The sequence below is a fragment of the Pongo pygmaeus genome, chromosome 8 (assembly GCF_028885625.2).
Source record: "Pongo pygmaeus isolate AG05252 chromosome 8, NHGRI_mPonPyg2-v2.0_pri, whole genome shotgun sequence".
NCBI lineage: Eukaryota > Metazoa > Chordata > Mammalia > Primates > Hominidae > Pongo > Pongo pygmaeus.
In genome coordinates this window covers 115,473,512-115,489,056 of record NC_072381.2, presented here as the reverse complement: position 1 = coordinate 115,489,056, position 15,545 = coordinate 115,473,512, and the positions used below count along the sequence as shown (strand labels likewise).

General features: G+C 37.8%; 1 protein-coding gene across 23 annotated transcripts in view; it reads right to left on the bottom strand.

Moving 5' to 3' along the window:
- The window catches only part of ADD3 (adducin 3), a 127,654-nt gene that overhangs the window by 20,073 nt on the left and 92,036 nt on the right, over nt 1–15,545 (bottom strand). For all 23 annotated transcript variants that reach the window (XM_054437049.2, XM_054437051.2, XM_054437039.2 and 20 more), the window contains exons 2-3: nt 13,733–13,956; nt 1,588–1,726 (exon numbers count right to left, since the gene is read on the bottom strand). In XM_054437049.2, the coding sequence (XP_054293024.1) occupies nt 1,588–1,726; nt 13,733–13,927 (334 nt within the window). In that variant the 5' untranslated portion in view covers nt 13,928–13,956. The remainder of the gene's footprint in view (nt 1–1,587; nt 1,727–13,732; nt 13,957–15,545) is intronic.

Below are 15,545 nucleotides of genomic sequence, written 5' to 3'. Positions count from 1 at the left end.
TGCAATAAGCCTCATTCTTGTCCTCGACTGTAGCCCTTTTCTTTGTAAATTCATTATGCATAAAGCCACTGAGTTTTCTAAAGCACTGCTTTTTACCTGAGAATATGAGCAAGAACTTTTAAAGAAAATATTTCAATGGAAAACCTTTTAATTTTGAGATGTTCTGAAGTAATCTGAATAGTTTTAATACATAAGCCACACAAAATAGTATAATTTCTGACAAAATTTTGGAGTCAGCCATTAACCTGTCTCCTATTCTCCCCGTAACCTTCCAACTTTAACTTCCGCTTTTCACTTCACTACGTAAGTATTTCAGGCAACTGGTTGCTATTTCCTGATCTCCAAACAGTGGCACATGGCTTTCCTCCTGCCATGCCTTTGTACATTCCAGCCAGCAGGCCAAGGTCTCCTGCAGCTCCTTGTTCCCGCCATGGAATCCAGGACACTTGCAGGGCAGCTTCTTTCACTGTTTCTGTTTTCCCTGACTAGTCTTCCTCTTTGAGCTTTTGAGGTTTTCTCTTTGGAATCTTTTGTCAGCCCATACTCCTGTATAATTATTTAATCAATGTCCACAGCTTTGAGTACTACTTCTCTATGTCCATCTGCCAAGTGTTTCCCCGAAACTCTCTGACTGCACTTCCGATTGCTGCAATGTCTCGGCAATGCAAATGGAGCATGCCCAAAGTTGAACTTTCTTCATTTCCCAAGCCAAACTAGATCCCCAACTATTCTATTTTTGTTAATAATACTATGAAATCTCCCAGTTCATTCTTCACACAGAAAATACAACGGTCTTTTAAAATCATCTTTCTGCTTAAAATGGCTTCCCATCAAAGTTAGGAATAAAACCCAAACTTCCAAATCCAACTGTGATATGATCTATATCCAGCCACATTAAAATCAGATCTATTATTTTAGAAAATAGAGACAGGGTCGGCCTGGTGCAGTGGCTCAGGCCTGTAATCCCAGCACTTTGGGGGGCCAAGGTGGGTAGATCACGAGGTCAGGAGTTCAAGACCAGCCTGACCAACACGGTGAAACCCCGTCTCTACTAAAAATACAAAAAATTAGCCAGGTGTGGTGGCACGCACCTGTAATCCCAGCTACTCAGGAGGCTGAGGCAGGAGAATCGCTTGAACCTGGGAGGTGGAGGTTGCAGTGAGCCGAGATCGGGCCACTGTACTCCAGCCTCGCCGACAGAGCAAGACTCCTGTCTCAAAAGAAAAAACGAACAACAACAACAAAAAACAAAAATAGAGACAACGTTTTCACTTTGTTGCTAGGCTGGTCTGGAACTCCTGGGCTCAAGTATTTCTCCCACCTCAGCCTCCCGTGTGGTTGGGACTACTGACACATGCCACAAGTCCCAGCCCAGAATCATGTCTTATATCATCTTATAATCTGTACCAAGTGTAGTAAATGCCTGGTTGATATGAAAAGGTAGGAGGTTCTAACACTATGTTACTCTAAGTATTAAATGTTATAAACTTAAGGACTGAACCTGAGCAGAATATGCTGCTATAGATGTACAGTGTTCCAAAGTGGAAGTAAAATTATAATGTTTAAAACTCTCCAAAACTGACATACTGAGAGGAGGTGAAGAAAAACCCGAGAAAGAATTGGCCATGATGTAATCTGCAATCTGCTGTAATGCTAGTAATCCAGTTGGGTTGTGGCCTTTCTTCATCTGTTCTTGAATAAGGCATTCCAAGTCTTCCCGAAAGGCCTGTAATACACAAAAATAAAGACTGAGCAAGCAAGACTGAATGGCCCAAAGTAACTTGTTCTGATACAATCTTTCCCCCATCCCTTTTCTGAATAGCTTTTACCTGTACTATTTAAAAACAAATATAAAACACAAAATAATAAAATCAAAGCACTGCAAGAAGCAGCAAGAAGCTTGCTTTTAGGGGGGAAAACCACTAGGCATTCTTCATGTCAAAGAAAATGAGATACTATAATATCTACACTAGACAGGCACAGATAAAACTCCTCTTATTAATATACAACTCAAGCACCAAGAAACCATTGTAAAAAAAAAAAAAAAAAAAGGTGACCCACTCCTTGCTTAGCTAAGACAGAGTCCCTGGCCGGGCGTGGTGGCTCACGCCTGTAATCCCAGCACTTTGGGAGGCCAAGGTGGGCGGATCACCTGTGGTGGGGAGTTGGAGACCAGCCTGACCAACATGGAGAATCCCCGTCTCTATTAAAAATACAAAATTAGCCCAGCGTGGTGGTGCATGCCTGTAACCCCAGCTACTCGGGAGGCTGAGGTAGGAGAATAGCTTGAACTTGGGAGGAGGAGGATGCGGTGAGCCGAGATCATGCCATTGCACTCCAGCCTGGGCAACAAGAGCGAAACTCCATCTCAAAAAAAAAAAAGACAGAGTTCCCATGTGAATGGGGCACAACTTTGAATACAGAGTGATTCAATGGCAAAAGTTTTCACTGAGACATACTAAAATAAATAATTTCTATTTTATGATTTTCATGGAAATTCCTTAGCTCCATAAACTCTGAAAGCAAATTAATAAGAGTTGAGTTCTAATTACTCTTCTGCAACACTGTGGTAAATGACAATTTTTTTATTTTTATTTTTTGAGACGGAGTTTTGCTCTTGTTGCCCAGGCTAGAGTGCAATGGCACGATCTCAGCTCACTGCAACCTCCACCTCCCGGGATGAAGCGATTCTCCTGCCTCAGCCTCCTGAGTAGCTGGGATTACAAGCATGCGCCACAACCTGGCTAATTTTGTATTTTTAGTAGAGACGGGGTTTCTCCATGTTGATTAGGCTGGTCTTGAACTGCCGACCTCAGGTGATCCGCCCACCTCTGCCTCCCAAAGTGCTGGGATTATAGGCGTGAGCCACCGCGCCCGGCTAAATGACAGTTTTTTAATGGAACTTTGGGTTCCATATATATTCCTATTCTGGAGTTCTGTATTTTTGGGGGTGGGGTGGGTGAGGTAGTGGCAGAAACAGTGTTTACAGAGATCAAAATCCTGAACATTAAGAGAATGCCTCTATTCCAGTAACCCTCGAGTTACTAGTATGGTTCATCATCTGAAACTTCTCCCAATCCTTCATATCACAAATAGTTGGTTCTGACTTTCCATCACACCCAACCAACACTTATTTTATTAAGTTTATCATTTGTTCTCTTGCTCATGTCTCCTTCATTTTAAAGATGAAGGTTCTTGCAACATAAGTCACTTAACCCTTGCTCTTCCATTTGAGATTAGTTACTTATGTAGCAGGATGCCCTGCCAGAAATTAAGTTCCATTTCCCCCACTTTGCCTAAGAGGGAGAAGGCAGAAAATTATTTTGGAATCACTCACTCCAAGAAGGGTGGGTATGAACACCTGGGAGATAATGGAGAAAACTTCCTTTAGAAGGGTGACTCTCTTTTGAGTCACTGACAGTGGTCTGCCTCATGACGGTAGGAATAAAATCTCCTGGAGTCTCCGCTTAGATGGAGCCTTTCTGAGAGGGTGGGTAAACAACCCAGATGTCTAGGAAACTTTTTTTTTTTTTTCTGCTCTGTTGCCCAGATTGGAGTGCAGTGGCACAATCTCAGCTCACTGCAACCTCCACCTCCTGGGTTCAAGTGACTCTCCTATCTCAGCCTCCCAAGTAGCTGGAATTATAGGTGTGCACAACCATGCCCGGCTAATTTTTGTAGTTTTAGTAGAGATGGGGTTTCACCATGTTGGTCAGGTTGGTCTCATACTCCTGTCCTCAAGTGATCCACCCGTCTCAGCCCAAAGTGGTGGGATTACAGGTGTGAGCCACCACACTCAGCAAGGAACTTTAAAAAAAAAAAAAAAAAAATGGCATAGGAGCTCATGGTGGTAAGGGGAAATGTGGTTCTAAGGGTATGAGGTAGTAGATGTTAGACCCAGTCCTGACTTAGTGTTTGCAGTGCACTTAGAACAATAGTTGAGAAGTTTCCATGATGTGAACTCTAAGAGCTGGGTGCTAATAGTTGTAATCTTAGGTGCTCAACCCATAAGGGACTGAGCTTAGCACCGGAAGATCCCTCCCTGATGCACTGTGGTGGCCTGCACAAACATCTGGGTCAACAGTGAACCTCTAGCTCCTGTTGAGCAGTTTAAGACTGGTTTTCAACATTCTACCATGGGGCAGGGAAGTACAGTGGCAGTGGTGGGCTGAACAGACTCTAGTGTGTCTCCCTCACATACATACATACTGATGCATGGATACACGACCCACACCCATCTTGGATATGGAGGCCACTGATTAACCCTGTCAGTGTAAGTCACTAAAGTTCTGGAAGAATTCAGAGAAAAGCAGAAATTCCAAGAGAAAGATGGTGTACTTTCTGCTAATAAGGCAAGTGGATATTTGAGTGATTAATTTTTAAAAATACTAATTGTGACATTTGAATCCTAAGTTCATGGAGCAGTTTACACCAGTTAAATATGGCTTTTCTTTTTACAAATTCAAGGCTTGTTAAGTATAAATCATTCACACAATATAATAAAAGTTCAAAAACATCTGGTTCTACTGACGGTATCTAGTTCATTTAAATATACGATTTAAATCAGAAAAACTGTCTTGTAAAATATCCTCTACAAAGATATACTTCATTTATCAGAAAACTCCATTAGGGAGTTTTCTTGTTCATCGAAGACCCTGTGAAGGTAAGATGGCTGAGAGCTGTATACAAGATACATGGACACCTTCATACAGATAAGTAACATAACTATTTTACCATGCTTAAGGCTGAAAGGAAAAAAATGTTCCACATATCCTCATTTATCTTTATATAAAGTACAGAAAACTTCTGGACACATGGCAATAGGTCAATCTGCTCTTCTGGAACTCTATCTTCCCTTCAAAACCAAACTATTTAAACTTTTCTCAGTTCAAAGTAGTTACAACCAATATTCTTTGATTCAGTTTTTAAAAACCCAAAATTAATGATACCTACTATGTGTATCACTCACTACATATATTACAATAGCTTGGAGAAGTAGGCATTATCTATTTTATTAAATATCTTGCACCCATGTTCTTCCAGGAAAAATTTAAGGCAGCTTCCATAGATTAAAATGCTACAAAAATAAATACAGGTAAGAAAAATAAAGCTGAAGAGAAAATAAGCATAAGGAGGGTAGACAGAGCCAGGAATGAGGTTAAGATACAAAGTGAATGCCATAAAATTGTATGCATTTGCTAGAGATGGGACAAATTTTATCTCAACTCTGGCAGCCAACATGAATTAAGACAGCCTGCTCAGTGTATTGATTTACAATGGTTTTTAGATTAAAAAAAAAAATCAACCAGGTACTCAAGAGAATCACAATTATTTATTAAACTGGTGAGAAATTTCTGCTGGGTGGGATGAGAAAGTTAAAGAAAGGTTGAAAACCTGTTTATGGACATACAGCTAGTAAATGCCAGAGGCAAGGACACAGGTCCAATGCTCTTTTTACATCAGTGAAATGCTTTCTTCATTACCATAAATCCCACAATATGTGAGTACCATTCTAAAACGTTTGGGATAGCTATGGTGTCATAGAGGGATGTATAAGCCCTTCTGAAATCAAATTAAGAATAAGAGGGAAAATACGAATGTCTCCTTTAAAGCTGACAAATAGCTTCTATGCAGCATAGGTATAAAAAAAAATTTTTTTTTCGAAGTATATGAAATCTCCCCAGCCTTGTTTACAGTTCACAGTGCTTCAACAGGTAAGAATTCTTCCAGTGCAAAAAAGGTTTAATATTTTGTCATGAACATTTATTACTCATTTTTACATGTTTCAAATGTTTCTCAAATATTGTTCAGATAATTACCTGTCATAAAACAGTAAGTATAAAAATTACTAATATAAGACTAATATAAAAAATTACTAATTACTAATTTCAGCTGATTTTTTAAAATTTATCAGTAAATTTATTGAGCTTTCATTAAAATATTAAGATAAAAATTTTATTTATCTTTGAGATGGGTAGTTAATCATATTTTTACTAAAGTTCAATGTTAATAATCCTTTATAGTTGATTTGAGTTTCACCACAAAGTCCTGAGATGGGCAATGACTTGCTCGAGGTTACAAAGTTAATAAGTAAATGGAATAAAGATTCAAATCTGGAACCCTCAACTGAGCACAAGATCTTTTCCTAATTTTATTCAGACTTGGATTGTATCTCTGGAACCAAATACAACTAATAAGCTAGCAGGCATGTTGTGATCTGAAATGTTGAGTAAACCTCTTAGGCTAGATTAAAGCATTAGATTGCAATGGCAGATAAAGCAAAAAATATATATATACTGGCAGATTATGGTGATCCTGGAATACCAGGCTAAGTACTTGCCCTCTTGTAGCTAAGAATTCATCAAAGCATAATGAGAAACTTAATTTCTAATCAGGGTGGTGAGGCCACATACTGGGCTTAAGTCAGATTAGCCAACAGTTCCCTGGAGTCTCCACTAGAGAAGAACTGGTTAGAAGATCAAATAACATATACACAAAACCACGGCATTAACTATGTCTTCTTTCTCAGATACAGAAGAGCATAGAAGAGGAGGTAGTGGTAGTTGTTAAATTTTGTGAAGATGAATAAAACCAGAATGCCATCAGGGTGACAGATTCAAGACCTTCAAAAACCAAAATATAGTCTAAGGAATTAAAATCTTCAAGTGTTGCCACAAAAACATAATGTACTTCAAATTAGCAATAAATATATAATTTCCAAAAAATAGTTGCCCACTACATGTTACGTGCTGTACTACATGCTCTTATGTTATTTTATTTAATTGTCACAACTGTGTGAGGTATTTTCCCCATTTTACCAAAAGGAAACTGAAGCTCAAGTTAAATGAGCTTCCTAATGTCACATAGCTAGTAAGTGGTAGGCAAAGTAAAATTTGAACCCAGATCCAAAACAAACACTTTTATAAAAAATTGTGTAAACAAAATGGGCAATGATGAGAAAATGTACTGACTCCTAACTTAGGTCAAAATGGCTTGGTACTGCAAAATTTCCATAGTTTGCTGCTATGTAATTTTTTTTGCTTTATCTGCCATTACTACCTCATGCTTTAGCCTATGAGGTTCTTGCAGCATTCTCTGATCGCAACTTGCACTTCTCTAGCCCTGCTCGATCTGCTTCATCCAATGGAAAGTCCATCCAATGGACTTCCACTGTTCTTCTTCCTAATGAATTCTTTCCTTTATTCAACACATCATAAAGGCTACCTTCTCCTTGAAGTCACCTAATCATCCAAGTTAGGAAGGATCTCTGTATTTCTTCTCTTCTACACTTCACTGTGAACTTTCCCTATACTATACTTAGGGTACCTATTGCATGACTGTGATTGTTTAACTATTTTCCTACTCTACTATACCATATTATCTAAGGACTGAAACTGTGTCTTTCACATTTCTAGATTCTCCCTGAGTGTGTAGTTCAGTGCTCAATTAATACTAAGTTAAGAGATTCTTTTCATTTTCCTACTTATAAAGAAAGTGAAGAATCTGATCTCAATCTTGACTGAGTTAACGTAGCAAATATCCATTTCATAGGTTATTAGCTAGAAAACAGTCTTATCAGTCTATTATTTGAATGAGAAATCCCTGCTGTGTAATCAGGCCTACCCATAATGTACTAGGTAAGATTTATTTTCTTTAAATAAGAAATTCATCCTCATTGAATGTTATCATCCTCATTGAATGTTATAAACTTTTAAAAAGCCATTTAATTCTTCAACTCAAACAAAATCCTACTTGAAAACTTAATTTGCCCCCAGAACATTATAGTTTGAACAGCTCTTCAAACATAGGTCCAAAAAGTATGGTAAAAAAAATCACTAGGTGAAAAGCAAAATGTTTAAGTTAGAGACAGGGTGCCTTAAAAGCCTTATCTGAATCTCACACCCTTTTATTTTATATATCTATCAATGACGAGGGAGTGAGGCTATAAACTTTGAATTCATAAAGTATGGACATAAATGGACTTCTAAAAATGTCAGATATTCAGAGATTTGAGATTCATGTAGGCTAAGAATATACTTTAAGTACTCACATATTCTGGAATACTATAAACCAAAAGTAGAATTCACTTGAGGCATCACATTTTAAAGCTCTGTATCCAAGGTCAGAACTTTCAGGAGAAAGTGGCGGGAGATAAAATACTTAAGTCACAGAAAAGAGAACCAATTTGATTTTTTTAAAAAACCTGACCTGATAAAATTATTTCAATTAATGCTTAAAAAAAAAAAACCTCCATGTTGGCTCATTTATCAGTAATGTCTAACTTACACTCAGATAATAACACTGATAAATATCGGAGACATCAGAGATGAATTTTAAATATCCACATCTGGATGTCTTACCTCAAAATTACTAGAGAGGAAAATTGGGGCAAAAAGTAAAAAAAAAAAAAAAAAAAAAAAAAGATTACAGACTTGCTGCTCCCAAGGCACCCTATAATTATGTTATTAGAGCTCTCCTAAAGCAGGATTAGGAGCATAACAAACTTACTTAGAATTTCTCCATTAAGAAATGTACTCATTTGGAAATAGAATACCACTGGCCCTGTTGAAAGGAGAAAAAACAAATAAACCATATTTTCTTCTGGATGGTCTTTCTTCTGTATCTAACTCTTAATTAACATGAAGCTAAAGGTTAGAATATTTTTCTTGAAGCTGTGTACAACAGAAATGTAAATAAAGTTAAGAATACTTGCATCTCTTAAACTTCTCAACTGACCACAGATCATGGTGATTTTGACCAATTTGAATTAAGGAACCCTGTTAACACTTAGGCCTTACTTCCAGTGATATCCTAAAATGTATATGCCTTTGACGTTTCTCCTTGCATCAAAATAAGCTTACAGCAGTATGCATTGCCCTGTTATTAAAAACTGTTAGTATGTCATGTGCCCAGGCTACCACCACATACACTCCTGTTATTTTTCAGAATAACACTGCACATTTGTGTCACCCAGTCTAAACTGCTTCCCATGGTGGTAAGGCTTAGGAAGCCCAGCAACTGTTTTCCTTGTTAAGCAGTCAAGTTCAGTAGGAGCCTGTTGGACAATATTCAAATGTTTAATGTTTCAAAGCCCACCTAGCTATTCACTATCCATCCATGCATTCGGAATTTGATAACCATCTCTTGTATTCAATGTGCTATTGCTTAGTTTTTCAATTTATATGCTTCTTTAACTTTGAAAAGGCATCACTTAATTCCAATAGTTTGTCCTGGACGCTTCGTTTTGAGAACAGGGGGTAAATTAGAACTTAGGGTCTCCACAGACATTACATACGAATACAGCGGACAAAGAGAACTTGTGGATTTTCTCTACTGCAACAAAATCTCAAGCCAAATTAATTTACCAAGTGGTATTTGACTTCTAAGATAAATATTTTAAAAAATTAAATGATAAAAAGGCTGTGAAATTCCTAGAAATAAGTAATACCTGAGGGCCAGAATAAGAAAAATTATTTGTTATTTTCTCAGCTCAAAGCAGTAAGGGGTGATTTTTGTCATCCAAATTTACATTTACACCAAAATGTCTTGTGATTATAAACTCTTCCAGGTTGTGTTGAATTAACTTGAGCAGCAGGCTTTGAAGATGAATAAGATGATATGAAAACATACAGGCAGAATTTTTTCATTGTCATTGAATGCTGTAAGTGGTACAGCCTAGTGATTACAGGTGTGAGCTTTTCAGTTTAAATTCTGACCACATCATTTAACTCAGCAAGTTATTTAATGTCTCTAAGTTTCAGTTTACGCATCTATAACTTAGGCATCTTAATACTTCTTTAACTGAATTGCTTTGAGAATTAAAGATGCATAATAGGTGGTTGGCATATAGTAAGTGCTTAATAAAAAAGTATTATACTTTGCTTTTATTAATTTCTCTCCTGATTTCCCTTCTACCCAAATTAGCTGAGAATTTTAAATAGAAGGTGTACAAATTTGTCACTTACAAACATGAATTAGTAAAATCTGACTTTAATCTTTATTGGTTATGGATTTTAACAGAGTGAATCCCAATATTTACAGGAGACTGACAAAATTTTTTAAAGAATTATATCAGCAGAAACACTGTAAGCTTGGGCTGAAAGGAACAAAGACAGTACAAAAGGAAAAGGGGCCTTTGGACCCCTAAAACTTCTGTAAGAAGAAAGCAGACTAAGAAAAACACAAAGTGGCAAACACAGGCTACCTTTCAAGAAAAAGGAAGGATGATTTAGACAGTGGAACCAAGAACCTAGTGGGCAGAGCCAAGCACCAGGGAGGTTCAGTCCTGGTAAATAGTAGGACTGAGTCCTAATCAAAACACTTCCAAACATTTGTCCAGATAGATTTCACAATTGCTTTGGACCAGTGACTCCTTTGACTTTCTCAGTTTTCTCCTTTTTGAAGAGGAATGTCTGTAGCAGTTATCTTATGCCCTCTCCTGCCACTGGGAAGCAGATAACATGAATCTTTATTTCACAGGTTAATAGATTGACAGGACCTGTACTTAAGGTTCTACACCCTGAGGACGATCATCTGCAGCTGGACCACATTTAGATGATGAGATTCTGGATTCAAGCTAATGTTGGAATGGGACAAGACTTTTTAGGAGGTGCTAGGAGAAGAAGAGTGTATTTTGCATGTGGGAGGAAGAAAAATAAATTGTGGCAGAAGGACAGACTGCAGTTCCTTTAAAATGAATTGTGATCTTCCAGGCATGGTGGCACATACCTGTAGTCCCAGGTACTCAAGAGGCTGAGGCAAGAGGATCGCTTGAGTACAGGATTTTGTGTGCTATGATTGTGCCTGTTAACAGCCACTGCACACTACCCTGGACAACACAGTAAGACCCTGTCTCTAAATAAATAAATAGTAACCAGAGAGTGGACAATTCTCTCTTCAAAAGATGGAGCTTAATTTCTCTCCCCTGGAGCATGGGGAGAACTGAATGACTCACTTCTAACTAATAAATATGGTAGAAGTGATAGTGTGTGATGTCTGAGATTAGTTCAAAAGCAGCATTGGAGGCTACTCTCTCTTGGATCCTTGCTCTGGGGAAGAACACTCAAAGCAGCTTTAGAAAAAGTCCACGTGGCAAGGAATTGTGGTCTTTTGCCAACAGCCACGTGAGTGATCCATCTTAAGAGTGCATCCTCCAGCCCCAGTAAAGCGTTCACATGACAGCAGCCCTGGCTAACATATTGACTGCAACTTCATCAGGGAACTTGAGCCAGAAAAACTCAGCTAACCTGCTCCTAAACTTCTGACCCACAGAAACAGTGAGATAATGAATGCTTGTTTTAAGCTGCTAAGTTCTGGAATAATTTGTTATTTAGCAGTAGATAACTAATACAAGCCACCAAGCATCATTTCCCTTGGTGAAGTTTCTGTTGCATTAAAAGAAACTTGAAAACCACTGTCCTAAAATATGGCAGGAAGACAAAATGTATACACTTTCTTAAGTCTTTCACAAAGAAGATTTTAAATTCATTAGCCAAGATCTAGGAAAAAAAATATCAACTTTTAATTCTTTTAAATCTCAGCCTTCTTTGTTCCTCTCTGGGCAGAAAGTGATCATTCTTGTTAAGTGAATAGGGAAATGATACACTATGCGTTTGCCCTTTCCCATTATTTCACTAAGTTCTCCAAGACATAAGTAAAATTCTTACTTTTAAGAAAATTTACAAATAGAAATACTAAGTATAAAAACATTAATCTACTTAACATTATGCACCTTTAGTTTAATGGGTAAACTATAAAACAAAAACCCTGGCATAAAAATGGAGTTTAGTACTTTTTTTCATTTAGACTCTACAGTTAGAATTCAATGGTCCTCTTTGAGATACTTCCTAAAGAAATCTCAATATTTAACAACCTTAACCAAAACTGAAACTTCACTTCATTCTTTCAGTTACTATATGCTGTTACTACAATCATTTGGTTGATAAGTTCTTTAAAAGTTTTTTTTGAGGCAGGGTCTTGCTCTGTCACCCAGGCTGGAGTGCCGTGGTGTGATCACGGTTCACTGTAGCCTTGATCTACTGGGCTCAAGTAATCCTTTCACCTCAGCCTCCCAAGTATGACACTACAGACTCACACCACCACGCTCAACTAATTTTTTAATTTCTTGCAAAGACTGGGTCTCACTATGTTGCCCAGGCTCGTCTCAAACTCCTAGGCTCAAGCAATCCTCCTGCCTTGGCATCCTAAAGTGCTGGGCTTACAACAGGCGTGAGCCACCATTTCTGGTCTAGTAAGTTAGTTCTGAAAAATGGGGTTTCTTTGGAGAAGGAAACAAATCTATTTTGATCTAAATAATTAATGTGCTCTTCAAGTCTTTACAAACCTAGACACTCAAGTTTGCATAAAGTAAGGCACTGAACATTTACTCTCTCATCATGACTTTTCTGATGAATCTTTCCATTTGGAAAGAGTTTCTTTAAAGTAGGCACTATAAAATAATAAAATTACTCAAAGCTTACATTGTTTTTATAACTTGTACTTCAATGCTTTCACCAAGGCCACTGGTATGGGAGAATTAATTACTTAGAGTGGAATTCCCCTTTGGTTTTGGACTTACCTCTATGATTAAATTCACAAGGACATAACAAAAATGATTTACCAGGGCTACTTCAGGCAGCTCTATGCCTTGGTGCTAATTTTGATACCCAAGTTGGAAACCTAATATAACCCTAACCTGGGCATCATGTGTGTGTGTGCTGAACTCTGCCTTAGGGGTGCATGATCTTCATTATGCAGAAAGTTACGAATTCATTTTGCATTTTAAATCAAGCTGTTTTCTCATTTTCCATCATGTATTAATACATTTCCACTAAGATTTTGTAAGAAAACAGATCATTTGAATATGATTCACAAAGTCTGACTATTGCTGTGCAGACAGGATTTTTCGGCTTGAGTTGAATTTTTTTTTTTTTTTTTTTTTTTTTGAGATAAGGTCTCACTCTGTTGCCCAGGCTGGAATGCAGTGGCATGATCACGGCTCACAGCAGTCTTGACCTTCTGGGCTCAAGTGATCCTCCTGCCTCAGCCTCCCAGGAGTAGGTGGGACTACATGTGCACACCACCACATCCAGTTAATTTTTAAATTTTTTTGTAGAGACAAGGATTCACTATGCTGCCTAGGCTGGTTTCAAACTCCTGTGCTCAAGTGAGCCTCCTGCCTCGGCTTCCCAAAGTGCTGGGATTACACTGTGAGCCACTGAGCCTGGCCTATAATCTACTTTTAATTTAGTTAATTTAGTGTGTATGCATGTGTGCCTGCAGTAGGCATATGTAATACTAGGCTGCCAAATCACAGACTTCCTCAAAAACCTTAAGTCTTCTCATGCCACTCTGAGCGTCAAGGTACCCAAAGGAAGAAGAAAATACAGGCATGGGATATACCTAACTTATTTATTGGTTCCTATGACTTGAGTCATGCCTTTCTTTTCTTTACATATTCAGTCTGAATTGGGTATCCTCCTTTAATAAAGTGCTATACCCAAAAAACACACAAAATTTAAACCACCAAACACAATACTAGTTTGTCATTAAGGCTCTGCAAATCAAATACACAAATTAGATGTCCATTTCTCCTTTGAAAGACTGGAAGCAACTGGTCACCACTCCTCCACCACCCCTTTTTTAACCTGAGGGTAGTTTGAGAAACCTTCTACCTTATTATACTAATATTTCCAAAGACGGAGAAAAATTACAGCCTTCTAATTCAACTCACAGGACTTTGCAGGATCTGAGTAACTCGTTTCCTCTGCTCCATCATGTTGAAGTCTTGTCGTAGATCAGGAGACATGTTCCTCTCCCTAATGTATTCTGGGTCATTTTCATTGATGCGGTCAAAATATCTCTCTTTGTGAGGCATGCTGGGAGGAGGAGGAGTGGTAATCACACCTTGGCTGGCATCTGAGCTCATGTTTTAAGTCTGTGGATTACTCTTGTTATCTGCATTAATAAACACAAAGAAGGACATCCATGATAAATTCATTAAATTCAAAATTTACATGGGTCAAGCAGAACTTTTACATTTTGCCCTCAGAATTAACAGGTGCACTTTAAAAAGTAGCTTCTCAAAAATATTAGAACAATTTTTTATTCATATAAAAAGATCTTAGATTATAATGCTCGATTTGAAATTGATATTTTCAGAGCTAACAGAAACTCATGGTTCAATTAAATTATGTCAATGTCATCAACTGCCTTTTTTTTTTTTTTTTCTTTTTGAGATGGAGTCTCACTTTGTCACCCAGGCTGGAGTGCAGTGACGTGATCTTGGCTCACTGCAACATCCCCCTCCTGGGTTCAAGAGATTCTCCTGCCTCAGCCTCATGAGTAGTTGGGACTACAGGCGCGTGCCACCATGCCCAGCTAATTTTTGTATTTTTTTTTAGTAGAGACGGGGTTTCACCATATTGACCATGCTGGTCTCGAACTACTGACCTCATGGTCTGCCCACCTCAGCCTCCCAAAGCATTGGGATTACAGGCATGAGCCACTGTGCCCAGCTGGGCTGAAGTGATCCTCCTGCCTTGGCCTCCCAAAGTGATAAGATTACAGGCATGAGCCTCTGTGCCCGGCCCCCAACTCCTACTTTTAATACCACATATGCAAAGTCATATTTTCTAATTATTTCAGAGTAACAGGAACTAGTACAAACCAGCATGAATTACATTAGGGAAAAAATAGTCTTAAACAACATTCTTTTAAAATGCTGCAAAGAACAAATTTTTTAAAAGTAGTTATAAAACTTGTGAACACTAAGGTTTCCCTCTGATGTAGCCTTTGGCCATGCAGAATAGAAACAAGGTATCATGTATATACAGAATTCTAGTTTTAAAAATCTTATGCAAATATTTATGCAACAACTATCCAACATGCATGTTTAAAAAACATTAGGTTCAAGACACAAATAGATGAAACACTCCAGAATGGTGGCTTTCAAACATTTTATATTGTATTCACATACAAATATATAAGATACATAACTGAAATAAATTAATGACATACTTTCCCTTACTATGTGGTATATTCCAATATTTTCTATTTTAATCTATTTCATTTTAATAAACGCTAGTCAAATGGATTCATGATCCACTAATGGGTTGTGACCCACAGCTTGAAAAACAATGCCATAGAAACTCTAAGTTATGGTCAGGTAGGAAACGGAAGGGAGAAGGGGTACGAAATGTTAATTGAGAATGAATATATGCTAGAGAGGAGAGTAAGATTGATTTTTTTGAAGAAATATTGTAGCTTATTACATATTTCTTTACATATTAATTTTTTAAAAATAGTACTCAGTAAATCATATTTTTGTAATTTTTTTTTTTTTTTTTTTTTAAATAGAGTTTAGCCTGGGCGTGGTGGCTCATGCTTATAATCCCAGCATTTTGGGAGACTGAGGTGGGAGGATCACTTGAGGCCAGGAGTTCCAGATCAGCCTGGGCAACATAGTGAAACCCTGTCTCTACAAAATAAATTAAAAAAAAAAAAAAGGCCAGGTGTGTTGGCATGCACCTGTAGTCCTAGCTACT